Raw genomic sequence first — 15,558 nt, 5'->3', positions numbered from 1 at the left:
AATCTACTTATTATTTGGACACCAGAAGGAACAGTACTGTGCCATCAGTACTTTCATTTATCAAGACTGGGCTCTTACCTAATGCCCATGTTTTTATATATTGGAGTTACCTGTTATTCAATATTATATCTGCACCTAAACCATGATAGTTATATAGATTTAAAGGTTCATATTTTGATCACCTTTGGAATTTAAGACTACTGAAGTGTGATTCATAGTGTTAGAAAAATCCAGGGAGGATTAAAGCTTAGAAAAAATATCAAGTGCACTGTGTATTGCACATCCCTGACTATATTGTCCTATATTAAGAAAATGGATTTGACTTTTATAACATACATAATGAGATTTTATTTCAAAGGATGACCACATATGGAATGGTTATCATTATATTTAGTTGTCTGGAAGAAGGGAGGAATGGAGAAGAGAATGTTTATGCTGCTTCCAACATGTTCCAAAAAAAGTCTCCACATTGGTTTTACTTTCACTCTTTACATCAAATGCTTTTCAAAGTTACAACACCCATCATGTTCATTCTGATCAGTATCTTAAGGAAAGATGGTTTCCAAGAGCCCTTTACATTTGTCACTCACACCAACCAGGAAGTTATGAGAAAATGCTCTTAGTAATTCCCAAATGACTAAAAGAATGTCTTCTAACTCTCAACTCTTCTTCTCTTCAAATCTCATTTGACATAAACTTGTTTTTAAGCACATTTTTATAGCTTACTTTTGCTACCCTCCATCTGTAATGAAGCTGGAATCCTTGAAGAACTCAATCATTTAAAGCAAAGCTTTGCTACAGAGAGTAAATGAAAACTAATGATTCAAACTATTTTCCAAAGAGAGGTGAATGTTCAAAAATAATGACAATACTAATGGCTGGGAGCTGATGCCTGTTACTTTTAATCATAGCTACTTAGGAGGCTGAGATCTGAGGACCATAGTTCAAAGAGTACAGGGCAAGAAAGTCCATGAGATTCTTCTCTCCAGTTAAACACACATGCACACACACACACGCACACATGTACTTGCGCGCACACACACACACACACACACACACACACACGCTGGAAGTGGAGCTGTGGCTCAAGTGGTAGAGTGCTAGTCTTAAGCACACTGAGGAACGGTGTCCAGATCCTGCCTGAGTTCAAGCCCCCAGGACTCGTACAAAAAAATGAAATACAACAAATATCAAATTTATTAGATAAATTATATCCCAACTGAGTTTTAAAACTCAACTCTGTAAAAATGCTTAAAAGATACTGGTTTATGGAATTCATATCTATAGATCTATCTGTATTTCCTTTAGGTGTTTAAAACAACTACTTTCAGCCAGGAGCTCGTGGCTCATATCTGTAATCCTAGCTACTCAGGAGCCTGAGATCTGAGAATTATGATTAAAAGCCAGCCTGAGCAGGAAAGTCTGTGACAGTCCTATTTCCAAATAACCATCAGAAAACCACAAGTGGAGCTGTGACTCAAAATAGTAGAGTGCTGAGGGACAGTGAGTAGGCCCAAAATTCAAACACCATGATGGACAAAAAAATAGAATAAAATAAAAGATTACTTTCTGTCTTAAGGATTTGTTTTGTGCGAATTTTGAAGAGATTTGTCTTTATTCTGAATATTGTTGCCTTCATTGTTGCCTGATGTTGTTATTGTGAGTTTCCTTTCTATTTGTTTCTAATAGCTTTTTAAAAATTGAAAACAAACAAAAAGTGCATGTGATAAAGAGCTAGGAGAAAAGAAGGAAGGGTTGTGTTTACTACATTCTGACAAATGTTAAAGGAACTTATTAGTTCTTCAAAGACAGAGCAGAAAGTTCTTTGCTTTGCTAACTGTGAATGTCACTCAGGAGAGAATCATGTCTTCTCCTGGGTGAATGGATGTGTTTAAATGGCACTGCTGCCATCATCTGCTTCCATGAGTCATGTAGGAGAGTGCATGGCAGGCGTACTGTATAGCTTTCAAAGTTCCAAGAAATAGTGCAGGCCCATCTGTTCCAAAGATTCAGCTCCAGTGGAGCTCCTTATTTCCACAGCCCAGGAAACTCAAAGCCAGATGCTCTGTGTGTGCTAAGAACTCAATAGTTTCTGCATTCTAATATAATGACTAGGTATGTTAGAAAAATGAAGTCTCCCGAGTAGTTACATCACTCTTGAATTTAGAGTGATAAGGACAACAATTCTTTTCCAGTTTGAAAGTAGTGTTTTCTAAGAAAGAGTTGGGGGAAGAAGGGAATTTAGAAAGAAGCTCTATGAGTCCAACTGATTAGCTTAGGAGATAAATATAGAGATTCAGAGAGTTTCTAATTTGGGGAGGAGCTCGAGTTGTTATCCTTGCCAGGCTGGTACTCTATTGTGGAGCTACATCTTCTAGCCTATCAAAGAGTTACTTATCTAGAATGCTAAACCTGGTGGGTAGTAGCCTTGGCATGGAAGTGGTTTCCCAACTAGCAGCTGAATACTCCCTCTTCTCACTCATTTCTGGTGCTTGAATTCTCTGCTAGAAGTACCGCAAGATTAGATGCCAAGGCCAGCACATCAGTCCATTTTCTTCTTCTATAATGGGACTCATACTGATTTATACCTAAATGTGATCAGCTCACTACAGAAATTCCTTCCTGTTGTTTGCAATGAGACTACCTTTCCACTCACCTAAGGCTGTGATGTTTTCAAAGAGTTTATCAAACAGATAACAAAATAGTTCATGGTCATTTAGGGCACATGTTGATCTGCCCAAGTATTTAACAGATTGCAAATATTAACATAAATGCTCTTGGCAATCCAGTATTATAAATTTTTCTGGAAGGAAAATTAAACTGTGGTTATGAGAGCACAGGGGGTTTTAAGGTCTGTGGAAATTGCCTGCATCATCATGAATGTAAAATATCGTCTTAACTTTGATGTAGATGAGTGTCATTTTGAAGACGATGGGTATACTTATGATGCATAGGTCCTAATTCTTAGTGACCCATCTATATCTGAAATCTATCTGGTCAACTTGTTTGATGTCTATCCCACACAGAGCAGTGTCTTTCATTTTGTAACCTGGCATTGTGTATTGTGCATTGAGGCAGGACAAGTGTGTTCATGCACAGCTATGGTCAAGTTAACAGTGGCTTTTCTCTAGCTTAAGTGAAAAAAAACCCACATGTGTTACTGAAGATTAGTGATTTCTTTTGCCAGTCCAGGAGCTTGAACTCAGGGCCTGAGCACTGAGTTTGGACTTTTTCCTTGAGGCTAACACTGAACCACTTGAGCCACAGTACCACTTCCAGCTTTTTTCTATGTATGTGGTACTAAGGAATGGAACCCTGGTCTTCGTGCATGCTAGGCAAGCACTATACCGTTGGGCCAAACTCCCAGCCCAAATAGTGATGTTTTAATTGCACATTGAGTATACAAAAAATGAATTAAGAGCTAATTCATGAATCTGGAAGAGCTACATTGAAAAAATATTTTTGCAGCAAACAACAAAATTACACTCCAAGGAAGAAAAAAAATTCGTTCAAGTCGGTGTTTCAGATTATGAAAGTGCCTTGTTCATGTTACCTTAATAGAGCACATGAAATCTGTTTGAGTATTAAGCTTGGAATGATGCATATTTATGGAGCTGTAAAGTAGTTGTATTATGAAGATTGGACACAATCTGCATTTAAATCTGTTTCCTTTCAGGAATATTTTTTTCTGTGGATCATGGGGCTTGAACTTGGCCTGGACGCTGTTCCTGAGCTCTTCAGCTCAAGGCTACCTCCCTACCCTTGAGTCAACCCCACTTCCCATTTTCTAGAGGTTAATTGAAGATCAGAGTCTCAGGTTCTTCTGTGCCTGGGCTGGCTTTAAACATTGATCCTCGGGTATCAGCCTCCTAAGTAGCTAGGATTACATACAGGTATGAGCCACCACACCTGGCTCTCATGAATATTAATACACTTCTTTGCTTATGGTTGTTTAAATGAACAATAGCCATTAATCCAAAATAAATATTATGCCAGTAACAGGCGTACTTTAAAAAAGAAAAAAACAGAACAAAACTCTTTTTTTAAAACTGAAATTGATTAGAAAGCCCACGATGTATTATCCCTTCTACTATTATGGATATATAACTCATTTCATATTCACCAGGACATAAAATGTTGTTTGGTACTTCTCCTAACTAGACTTTAATGTCCATATTACAGAAGAGAATGTGTTATTTTGTAAATTAAGCTACTATAAGATTCACATTGATGTTGTAGAGCTCTGGCAGTGATTTCAAAAATTTATGTAGGCTGAAAACTAAAGAATTGAGACTCAAAATAATTTTGGAGAGCCCAATTAAAGAAAAATGTATCAGAGGAACTATCAATGGAGAATGGGAGAATAAGGGAAATTGCATATTTACATATCATTTTGACACAATCACAGAACATTTATTTTTTAAGCCTGGATAAATTGCTGTGCTGATTTTCTTCATGTATGTCCTGTGTGCAAAGTGTGATGGGAGGAAAGACAAAGAAAGTATGGGATTTTATATATAGAGACTAGTAATGGAGGCTCAGAAACAACCAGGGAAGAAATGGAATCTAGTGCATTCTGATGGGGATAAAAATGTACTCAAGTGATAGTCGTGGTTGTTAACCTGAGCATCACTGTGGTATTCATAGCTGGTCCTCAGCTGTATTTCTCAGCTCTTATGGCACAATGTTGCATGCAGGACTAATTTCCTGCCTAGACACGGTCTCAGGCTAAGTTTGCAGCAGAACCAATCATTGACACTGAGTAGCCTGATCTCAGAGCAAAACCTTTTAACCATGATTTCCTACTAAGAAGTCCAGAAAAGATCATCTCTTTCAGTACAGTAAAAAAATAATGTCACATTCTTGGTGTAAGACATTTTATTAAGGGCTGGGAATGTGGCCTAATGGTAGAGCGCTTGCCTAGCATGCATGAAGCCCTGGGTTTGATTCCTCCGTACCACAGTCAAAGAAAGAGCAGGTGTTTTGGCCCCAGTGGTAGAAAGGAAGCCTCGAGCAAAAAGTGTCCAAGGGCAGTACCCAGGCCCTGAGTTCAAGCCCCAGGACTGGCAGGGAAAAAAAACCCTAACCAAACACAGACATTATTAAGAAGATTGTATGGGAAAACAAACAGAAAGTCAACTTTAATGGGGTTAATATCTTTAAACAAGTAAACCCACCTTCCCATCAGTATCCTGTGTAGGATGGTCTATATCTTGTTTAGAAATGGCCACACCTACTACTTGATAATTTAAAAGACATTTGCTGGTACAGGATTTTTGCATGGGTTTTTTAGTTCATTCACATTAGCAAAGTGTGAGTCCAGGCAGTAATATCTCATATTAGATGGAGACTCTAGTAAAATTAAATAATTTATTCAATTCAGTTAGTGTTAGAATGTGATAGGGCAGGACAGGGGTTCAAACTGAGGCAGTGTGCTGACAAGATTCAAGCTATTTGCCACTATAATATAGCATTTCCCACCCATAACCTAGTCATGAAGACTGCACAGGAAAAGAAGAATTTTAGACTAGATACATGTAATCATTTCAGGAATTTTTCAAAGACCATCGTTTTCTATGGGACAGAATAGAAACAAATTTGCTTTCAGCATTATAACTTGAAGTTAGGAAGATAATATTTTAGAATGTGTAAAACTTTAAAAATAAAAGTGTAAATTATTGACAGTTTCAAAATGTAACTAATAACACTTGTGTCCCTTACCTGGTCTTAAATTTTTATATTATATGTGTGAATAGATTTGCCACAATGTTTTTAATTGTATTTTATTATCAGGGTAATATATAGAGGGTTATAGTTATATTGGTCAGGTAGTGGATGCATTATTTCTCGAACACTGATATCCCTTCTCATGCTGCAATTTTTTTGCCAGTCCTAGGGCTTGAACTCAGGGCCTGAGCACTGTCCTTCCACTTTCTCAAGGCTAGAGCCCTACCAGTTGAGCCACAGCACTACTTCTGGCTTTTCTATATATGTGGAACTGAGGGCTTGAACCTGGGTTTTCGTGTATGCTAGGCAAGCATTCTACCACTAGGCCAATTGCTCGACCACTCATGATACAAATTTTGAAAGACTTTTGTTCTGAGAAATCTAATCAGGGTACTATAACAGATTTGTTATTATGACCTTAAAGAATCAGTACTTACAACAAAAATAATTAGTAGCTGGGCACCCATGGCTTATACCTGTAATCCTAGTTTACACAAAGTACCTCTACCAGTATAATATATACATGCACACACACATATATATATTTGCACACACACAAATATATATATGTTTATGTATATATGCATGCCTTTATCAATGATTAATTTCTTCATCCTGGTATAGTTTTGTGTTTAGAACTGGAGATGCTATTTTTGTAATTATTATTGTTATTATTATTATTGTTACTGTTATTACATTTTACAGGTATGTTCAGTGTACCAGCAGGTAAACATATCAGAGTACATAAATAAGTTTGCATAAAAAACAACTGCATGTAGCATAAGAAGCTCAAATATACCCATAATAATCAAAGGACCATTTCTCACCCTCATGCAGTAATTTATATCGATTGCCCTTAGAACATGAAGGTGGTTTGCACTTGTGGTAACAGCTGCTATTTCCTATCTTTTAAAACTAGTTTCATTGCAACCTCCTACTTTTAGCTATTAAAAATCTTGCTGAAAACCCTCCTTAGATTGTAAAACATTCATTCCCTGGTGTCTTCTAAGGTTGAGTGAAAACAATATTTAGGTTCTAAAAGGTGACAACAATTGATATGGTGCCTTATAAACTACTTTTGTTTAAAATTTTTATTTTATTGTTGGAGTGATGTACAGAGGGGTTGCAGTTACATTCATCAGGTAGTGGGTACATTAGATTGCATAAACATTGCTTAAGTACTTCTGCATACCAAGGCATTCTAGATTATAGTGTACAAAAGGTAAAAGCACAATTTGTTCTCTTCCCATGGGAACACTAGAATTTAAAGTTGATCACTTGTAGTTACTGAGGATAGAAATGATGAAATAGCTGAATTTTTAACATTAATTTGAAGTGACAACATTCATTTTTAATGTACTAGTTGGATCTTATGTATTAAGTGACTTGCATTCAATTGAAGATTACTCACTTTGACTTAAAAGATATGTAGTTGTGATCAGCATGAAATAATCGGCTCACTTTCAAATTCAAGGAAATAAACATTTGCTGGAGGTTTTCTTTGTCTTCGTTTACATGACTTATATGAGCAACATTTTAACACTGCAGTTCTCTGACAACCTAGGTGATCTAAATAAGGCCCACTAGTCCTCTCTGGAGGCAGCATCTCTGGTACACTTTCTTCTGGGTTAATCATCATACTTTATGCCACTCACAAGTTTAATATCTAAGCATCTGTGACACTAATCAGCCAAAGTAGGTCCTCTGCTCACTCATCAGGCCCAGTTTCATATTTCTAGGAGTTCAATCCATCAACTTGAGTTCCCTTAGTTCAGTAGAGTTAGTTCAAGTCCCTGATTTATGGTTGAGACATTAATCTATTGTTACATTATTTTGTTTGGCAGTAAGTGCTTTCACAAGACTTGGCATTATTGAGCACAGTTTTTCTTTTCTCAGGAGTGGAATTTCACTCTCAAACTCATTGCCACCTTTACCTATGTTTTGGCCCATATAATCATTAGTAGTATCATCTGAATTTCTTACAACAAACAGTTGGTGATAGTGTACTACATTTGGTATCCTTAAAATATTTTGATTCATTAAAACTGTATTGTTTGCATAAAGGAAATGCAAATCAAAACAACTCTAAGATACTACCTTACCCAAATCAGAATGGGCAACATTCTGAACTCAGACAACAACAAAGGCTGCTGGGGATGTGGAGAAAAAGGAACCCTACTGCACTGCTGGTGGTAATGTAAACCAGCACAACCACTCTGGAAGGTAATTTGGAGGTTCCTCAAAAAAAAAAAAAAAAAAAAAAAAAACTAGGACCCAGCCATACCACTCCTAGGTATCTACCCTGAGCATCATAACCGAGGATATGACATGGACACCTGCAAAGTCATGTTCATCGCAGCACTATTTACAATAGTCAAGCAATGGAAACAACCCAGATGCCCCACTACAGATGAATGGATACAAAAAATGTGATATATATATATATATGCATACAGTGGAATTCTACATAGCCATTAGACAAGGTAAAATAATGGCTTTCGAGGAGAAGTGGATGGAACTAGAGCAAACTAGAGCATGAAACTAGAGCATGTTGAGTGAGATAAGTCAAGACCAAAGGAACAAAAGACATATGGTCTCCTTAATATGTGGATATTAGATCCAAACAGTGCAAGAGCGATGACTCAATACTCAGGTACTCAAGGTCATTGACATGATCTTGGAGATATAAATATAACTACATAGACATAAAAATCTATAATGGGATATATACTCTATAGACATAATGTTAAATTGTATAGGTTGATATGTTCCTATGACATACAAATTCTCAGCTTAATTTGAATTTTGTTCTTAAATTTATGTGCCAATGATTGCATATAGAGATTCTATTCTTGATTACTTGTTTGTTAAACTTGACATTTGAAATTTGGTGTAAAAAATCAGTGTTAATAAAATCTTTTAATAAAAAACTATATTGTTCAATTTTCTATTTTGTTTGCTATAAATCTACATGTTTTTAGAGATGGTAGTAATACCATCATAATATATTCATTTTTTTCTCTGTAGAAGGGAAGTCGAGTACTTAGTCTTTGATTTCCCTCACTTTGTAAACTTATTACTTGACTGAATGCCTGTCTTTTTAAAATTGTTTTATTCTTCTTAGGGGTTTGTTTAGGATTCATGCATTTTAAAATGCATATCTAGTCTCATACCCTGTGAGACTCTTATCTCCAATTAACTGTCATAAACCTGTAGTGGCACTGTTACTCAAAATGGTGGAGCATTAGCCTTGAGTAAAATCCCAGGGACAGCTCCCAGTTCTTAACTGACATAAAACAAAATCTAAATCTAAAACTTTTATGCAAAATCTTTTCAATGCTGACAAAGCTAGATGTTTTCATAAAGATTTATTATTTCATCCTCCTGGCAGTACAGGTGATTTAATGAGATTATTTCCATTTGTTAGCTGAGGCCACTCTGGGTGACAGAATTTCCAGGGAGCATGCAGTGTGGTTAGTATTACTACCACCCATATTGTAAAATATGCTGTAATCATTTAAGGAATAATAATCTAGAGCTGTTGCCTAAACCTTGAGGGTGAATAAAAGTTGCTGTGTTTATGTTTCATTCCATGTTTCCTTAGACAAGTACTCTTTTAGTTGTGTTTAAATTTGAATTCTTCTAGCAATTATTTTAGCTGATGGACACATCAGCATAATAAAACATGCATTTAAAAATATTCATTTAGGGGCTGGGAGGTTAGCCTAGTGGTAGAGAGCTTGCCCAGCATGGACAAAGACTCGAGTTTGATTCCTCGCTACCACATACATAGAAAAAAATCCAGAAATGCTGCTGTGGCTCATGTGGTAGAGCTCTAGCTTTGGGAAAAGCCCAATGACAGTGCTCAGGCCCCAAATTCAAGGCCCTGGGCTGGCCAAAATATATGCATTTAAGATACTTAATGTCCAATAAAAGAATTATGTTCATTATATTCTATTTCCACTTGTGCATATTGTTTTTTTCTACAGAGACAGAGAAAATTTTGTTATTATTGTAAGCCTTCAGTATTTTTATTGTAAATTAGATTACTTAAAAATAACTTTACAAAAATAAGTTTACTATACAAATGGCTGAGACAGTTTCTCCATTGATGATTGTAAAGTAGCAGAATCAAATATTTAGCTTGGAGTGAGGTGCATGAAGCATCTATCATAGTCACCACTAGATGACTTGAAACCCATGCTTCATGTGGTTCAAGGCAATGCTGGGTCCCTCATTTCAGTCCTACTCTTTTGCTCCAGCTGCCAGTACTGAATACTGAAACGAAACGGCTCATTCTCCTTTCTCATCTGATATTTTGATTAGTCCAGCATGAGTATATAAATATGGTCCCTGAAATATGTTTCATTTTTTTCTGCTATGAAGAACATTACTTTAAAAAGAAGTTGGTGAAATGTTTGCAGTCAAGAGAAATCAATGTGTGCAATTGAGTTGATGAAGAAAATCTTTAATAAAAATATAATGTTTCTGTGTTTCTCATGATAATCATCAATTGTCCTCAGCAACCTGTGACATGATGTGTGTGGAGATAGGAATATTTTGTCCCCTACTTTTCTTACACTGACCTTCAGTATGTGTGTCCTTCACAGAAGGACAAAACCCAAAGACCATTGCTTACTTGGGATTTTTAGTTCTTATTTCATTTTCTCCCTGTGTTCTGTTCAGTGGAGAATGATAATAAAAGAATCAGGCAAACATCCATTCTTCAGGACTATTAGCTAACCACAGAACAAGAAAAAATATGACTGCCATTCTTTAAAAGCATTCTTTCTTTCTTTATTATTTTTATTGTGATTAATAGAAGGGTTACATTATATTCACCAGATAGAAGGTGCATAACTTCACAAACATTGACACCCTTTCTCATGACATGGTCCCATTTCCCTCCCACCCTCCCCCAGCTCATTTGATTTCCCCCCTTCCCTATCCAATTTCAAAAAACCAATTAAGCACATATAAAATATATCAGATAACAAGGTGAAATATTGTAACAATATGAGATAACCAAGGGATGGCAAAAAAGATGAGAGCTAACATAGTACATTAAGGACAACAATCACTCATTATATGGCTTTTGTTTCCTAAAATCATTCTTGAGCCAAGCACCAGTGGCTCCCATCTGTAATCCAAGCTACTCAAGAGGCAGAGATCTGAGGAATGAGGGTTGAGGTCAATTCCAGGTAGCAAAGTCTTATCTACAATTAATCACTGGAACTGGAGCTATGGCTCAAAGTGGCTAGCTTTGAGCAAAAGCACAAAGGGACAGCACCCATACCCTCGGTTCAAGCCTGATAACTTACCAAAGAAGAAGATCTTGAAGTTGACATTTAAAAAAAATTATTGCAATGTACAGAGTGGTTAAAATTACATTCACCAGATAGTAGGAGCATTACTTCTCACACATGAGTACCCCTTCTCATGTTTTTTCCCCATTTCCCCCCTCCCACCCCTCCTAATCATCTTGTTTTCCCCCCTTCCCTTTCCTATTTCAAATAAACGTATATACAACAGACCAGGTAACACAGTCAGGTGACATTTTCTTCTTGTAGTACAATTTGTAGTACAATTTGAGACTTTCCATGGCAGAGAGAAAATTGAAAGTTTATTTTATTTAATATTTCCATTGTTAACAGCTTATTACAAACAAGTAAGAACTACATTTTCATATGTGTTTTATCAAAGGACCATAACTATCATGTAAATGAAGTAAATTAATGTATTTACACTAATTTTAAAACTTGGCTTCATTGCTAGAGTAGAACTAGGTAATTATCTCTAAATACCCTGTTTAATGCTAGTATGAACTAGAAATTTATTGACACAACAGAATTTTTCTCTATGTGTATGTAAAGGATATACAATACCATATACTTTATTCCTTTTACTTGTACACACATGATCTTTGGATATTGGGAGATATAAAAATTCAATGTGACTCTTCATAATATTTACAATAATAGTACTAATAGTAATCTAGTTAATTTTTCTCTTGCCAATCCTGGGGCTTGAACTCAGAGCCTGACACTGTCCTTGGACTTTTCCTCAAGGCTATCACCCTACCACTTGAGCCTCACCACCACTTCCAGCTTTTCTATATATGTGGTACTGAGGAATTGAACTTGGGTCTTCATGCATGGTAGGCAAGCATTCTACCACTAGGCCAAACTCCTGGCCCCTCTAGTTAATTTTATGAGAACTTCTAGATACCTTTAAATTTGGTGAATCATTCTATTACTTACTTTTTCTCTCCAAACATTTTATGTCTTCATTAACAGATGATTTTTTAATATATTTGTAATTGAATAAAAATTAAGCTCACAATTCTTATAATTTTGTCAAGAATGAATTTCAAAGACTGAGGACATTTGAGAATACCATTCCTTTCATCACAGAAGCCCTGCATGATGTATTTATAAACTTTAGATTGATTATGTCCATAAAATAATGCACTACTTATAATCATTGGAGTATACCCACAGGTCAATGCCAAGGAGAGGATTGCCAAAATTTTCCTTTGTATCTTAGAAAGGTTATGTTGCCACCTCACATATTCCTTGTCACAGTTGAATCGTTGTGAAAGTAGCTCTAAAAATACTGTAAAAGTAATAAAATACATTTTATTTCGTAATCGGGAAACATTTGAATACAGTCTTTCTTTAAAATACAACAATATATTGGATATAGCAGGTATATCGAAATTGTCTATCAATTAGTTATCATTTGTGTCAGTTGTGTGACTGCAACTGTTTCATGGAATGTTGATTCTATTATCTCTTTTATTTATAGGTAACCCATTAAGCAAGGATAGGTCCAATGATTGCTCCAGGCTGATGGCAAGGAACATACGGATAGACGCATGACTCGACAGGTGATTTTGAAGATTTTTATACTGCTCTGAAGAGACACTCCTGTGTCTCTTTCAAGAGACTCCATGGCTTGTTATCAGTATCTTCCCGAACACACAACTTTAAAATATTCAGACGTGAATTTCTATGGTATGAAGACTTCACTTGATTTGAACTCTGCTGAACTTGTGACATTGCTGAAGGAATGTGCAGTGGCTGTCGGCAGAGCTGGTAGCGTCTTCATATTTTCTGGGTGACTTCGGAGACTATCACCCTTTGGGTTCCCTGCTCCAGCTGTGACTGCTTTCCTTGTTTCTGAGAGCTGTCTCCCAAGTGCATTTTCCTTCCATCATGGATATGTTGCATTGGCTAGTGGACTGCACACAGCTATGATGACATTCCCTTTGCAAACTTCTCCTCTAGCATGACATACACCGAGACTTTTTTATTGGTACATCATAATCTTGGAGCTCTGAAAGCCTACAGGTTAACATCTTACAGTTGCTTTTGTTAAAGGAATGGAAATATATATCCATTTATACTAATTATTCTTGTCAAGTAATAGTAATCCAAATACATCAATCATGTAAGAATGTATAGACAAGTTGATGTGTTTCCCCAAGGCTAACACATTACTGCAGCTCTCTCTGCAAGTTACATAATTAGTAGTAAGAACTGGATTACCATTTTCATAGAATACTTTGTACCTCTAGACCACTCTCAGATCTTTTGAGTGTTTCTTTTAAGTGGGCTTTTTCTTAATTAATTTTATGCTTACTTTTACCCTTTTCAGAAATCAGCAGTGAGCCATCAAGTTCAGTAGTGTTAAGTTTCAGAAAATTTCCAGGGGTGCATGCTTGCTTCTGATTTCTTAGCTCAGATGTTATTCATTTGTATTTCTTCTAGTATTTTTTTTAAACTACTATTTTTTTCACTGTGTCATTTTAAGAGTCTGTCTCTTGCTTGATCCCAATGATTGTTTGAATGCTTATAAATTTGTTTGGCCTGTTGATAGAATAAATTGTTCATTTACCTTGGTCTCAAAGTTACAAATATTTGCTTGTTGTTGTTCCATTCAGACAATTACATGGGCCAGTATTTTGTCCATCTTTACACAGCCATTTTACCATCAATGATTTTTTTTTAGTTCTAAAGGATCATCTTATAAATAGTTAAAGGCCTTAAACATTTATGCATTTCTTTCTAAGTTATTACACAATGTATAATTTTATACTGCATTTATTTTGTTTCATTTGTAAAGTGGTAGGAGAGAACGATAAAAACTGCATAGCCATTCTGTACTAATACTGTGTAAAACCATGCTTTGAAGGAATGTAAAGAGAGGGATTTCTGTGTTTTTACATGCTTCAGATTAATCAAAAGATGCTTCATAAATGATCCTATCAGGAGTCTCACCATGTTAGAGAAGGTGTGAAATATTTGTGCTGTTCAAACTTCCTGGCATGTTAAGTGTTCATTGGTTTCTATGATGAAGGCTCATATGTCCTGGAGTGTTTGAGTCTGTCACTTTGTATCAATATTCAAAGACCAATATATTAACAAGACTACTCTGAAGAGCAACAAACATGGTAAATTTTACCAAAAATTAAACGTGGAAAGTAAGTTTTTGACATTGGACTGAAGTCTACTGATCCACAAATACATAGAATGAAATGACGTCCTGTTCCCATTTTATGCACAAAATCGATTTATATGAGTTTGAGTGGGTTTTTCAGTCTATGATATGAAATCAAGAATATAAAAAAATCAAAAAGAAAGGAAAAGTTATGCTGGAGTCTTTGCATCAATTAGAATATCATTAATTCCTTTTAAACAAAGTAGAAAGCTGTATTGTTTTGGAAGTCATAGATTTGTCCTGAGTTTGTTAAAATCATAAACCATGTTTCTCATTTAAAAAAAACTGTCTTTAAAACAATGCTGGAAATTCTGTATTATATACAAGTGTAATACATGCATATCAATAGAAAAATAAATAGAATTTGAAATATACTAACTAGATTATCCTCAGTAACTCAATGTTGTAACTATTTAGAAAAGGTGAATAAAATTGGGATACAAAATGAAATCTCTTTCATAAGTACATTTTGAAGATATGTTTGCCTGAGTTTTATTTTAAAAAACATGTCAGTTCTCAGCCATGCAAACCTCTGAATTCATAGAAAACCTGATCAGCCTTCTTATAATGATGATTCATGGCAAATATTGCCATTTCCATAAGATTCCAATATTTGATTTGCTTCTTGTCTAAGAAACAGTCAAATACACATATTTTCTTGGGCCATACTTCTACATTTTTACTCTGAGTGCAACTGACGGAATTTTGCAGAAGCAAAAATCATTTTGTTTTGGAAATTGTTGACAAGTAAAGTTTGTCTTTTGATATAATTCAAATATGCACTGAAATCAAAAGTATACTTTTATTTTGAAATAGGTTAAAATTCAGGAGAAATCAACACAGCACAAAAGATTTCAGTTGACCTTTTCCTAATCTTTCTTTTATGACAATATCATAGATAATCATAATATATTGTGAAAGAAATTGACAGTGGTAAAAATACTCTAAACTTCATATCAAAGTAAGGAAGGATCTCTTTTTCCCTTCCTTCCTTTCTTCCTTCCTCTTCTCTCTCTTTTTTTCTTTCTTTCTCTTTTTAGCCACTTTCTCTCTCTCTCCCTCCTTCCTTCTCTCCCTTCTACTTTCCATTTCTGTTTCCCCTTCTCCCTTTCCCTCCTTCTCTGTCTTCCTCCCTCCCTCTCTCCTCTTTTCCTCCTTCCCCTTCCTTCCTTCCTTCCTTTCTTCCTTCCTTCCTTCTTTGCTTCCTTCCTTCTTTCTTTCCTTCTTATTTTTTTTTACCTAGAATGCTTTAGGGAAAAGATAATGAAAGAAATATATTTACAAATTTCTCATAATAAAATATCTTTTTTATTTCCTTTACTTATACCA

At 35.6% G+C, this 15,558-nt stretch overlaps 1 protein-coding gene across 5 annotated transcripts in view; it reads left to right on the top strand.

The window, feature by feature from the left end:
• Tafa2 (TAFA chemokine like family member 2) overlaps positions 1-14,334 on the top strand; it is a 408,767-nt gene extending 394,433 nt beyond the window's left edge. For all 5 annotated transcript variants that reach the window (XM_090327818.1, XM_090327816.1, XM_090327811.1 and 2 more), the window contains one exon: positions 12,535-14,334. In XM_090327818.1, the coding sequence (XP_090183944.1) occupies positions 12,535-12,546 (12 nt within the window). In that variant the 3' untranslated portion in view covers positions 12,547-14,334. The remainder of the gene's footprint in view (positions 1-12,534) is intronic.
• The last annotated feature ends 1,224 nt before the right edge of the window (positions 14,335-15,558 follow it).

Source organism: Megascapheus bottae, chromosome 2 (genome assembly GCF_031878675.1).
Source record: "Megascapheus bottae isolate mThoBot1 chromosome 2, mThoBot2.hap1, whole genome shotgun sequence".
In the NCBI taxonomy this organism is placed as follows: domain Eukaryota; kingdom Metazoa; phylum Chordata; class Mammalia; order Rodentia; family Geomyidae; genus Megascapheus; species Megascapheus bottae.
This window is presented reverse-complemented; position numbering and strand designations above follow the sequence as displayed.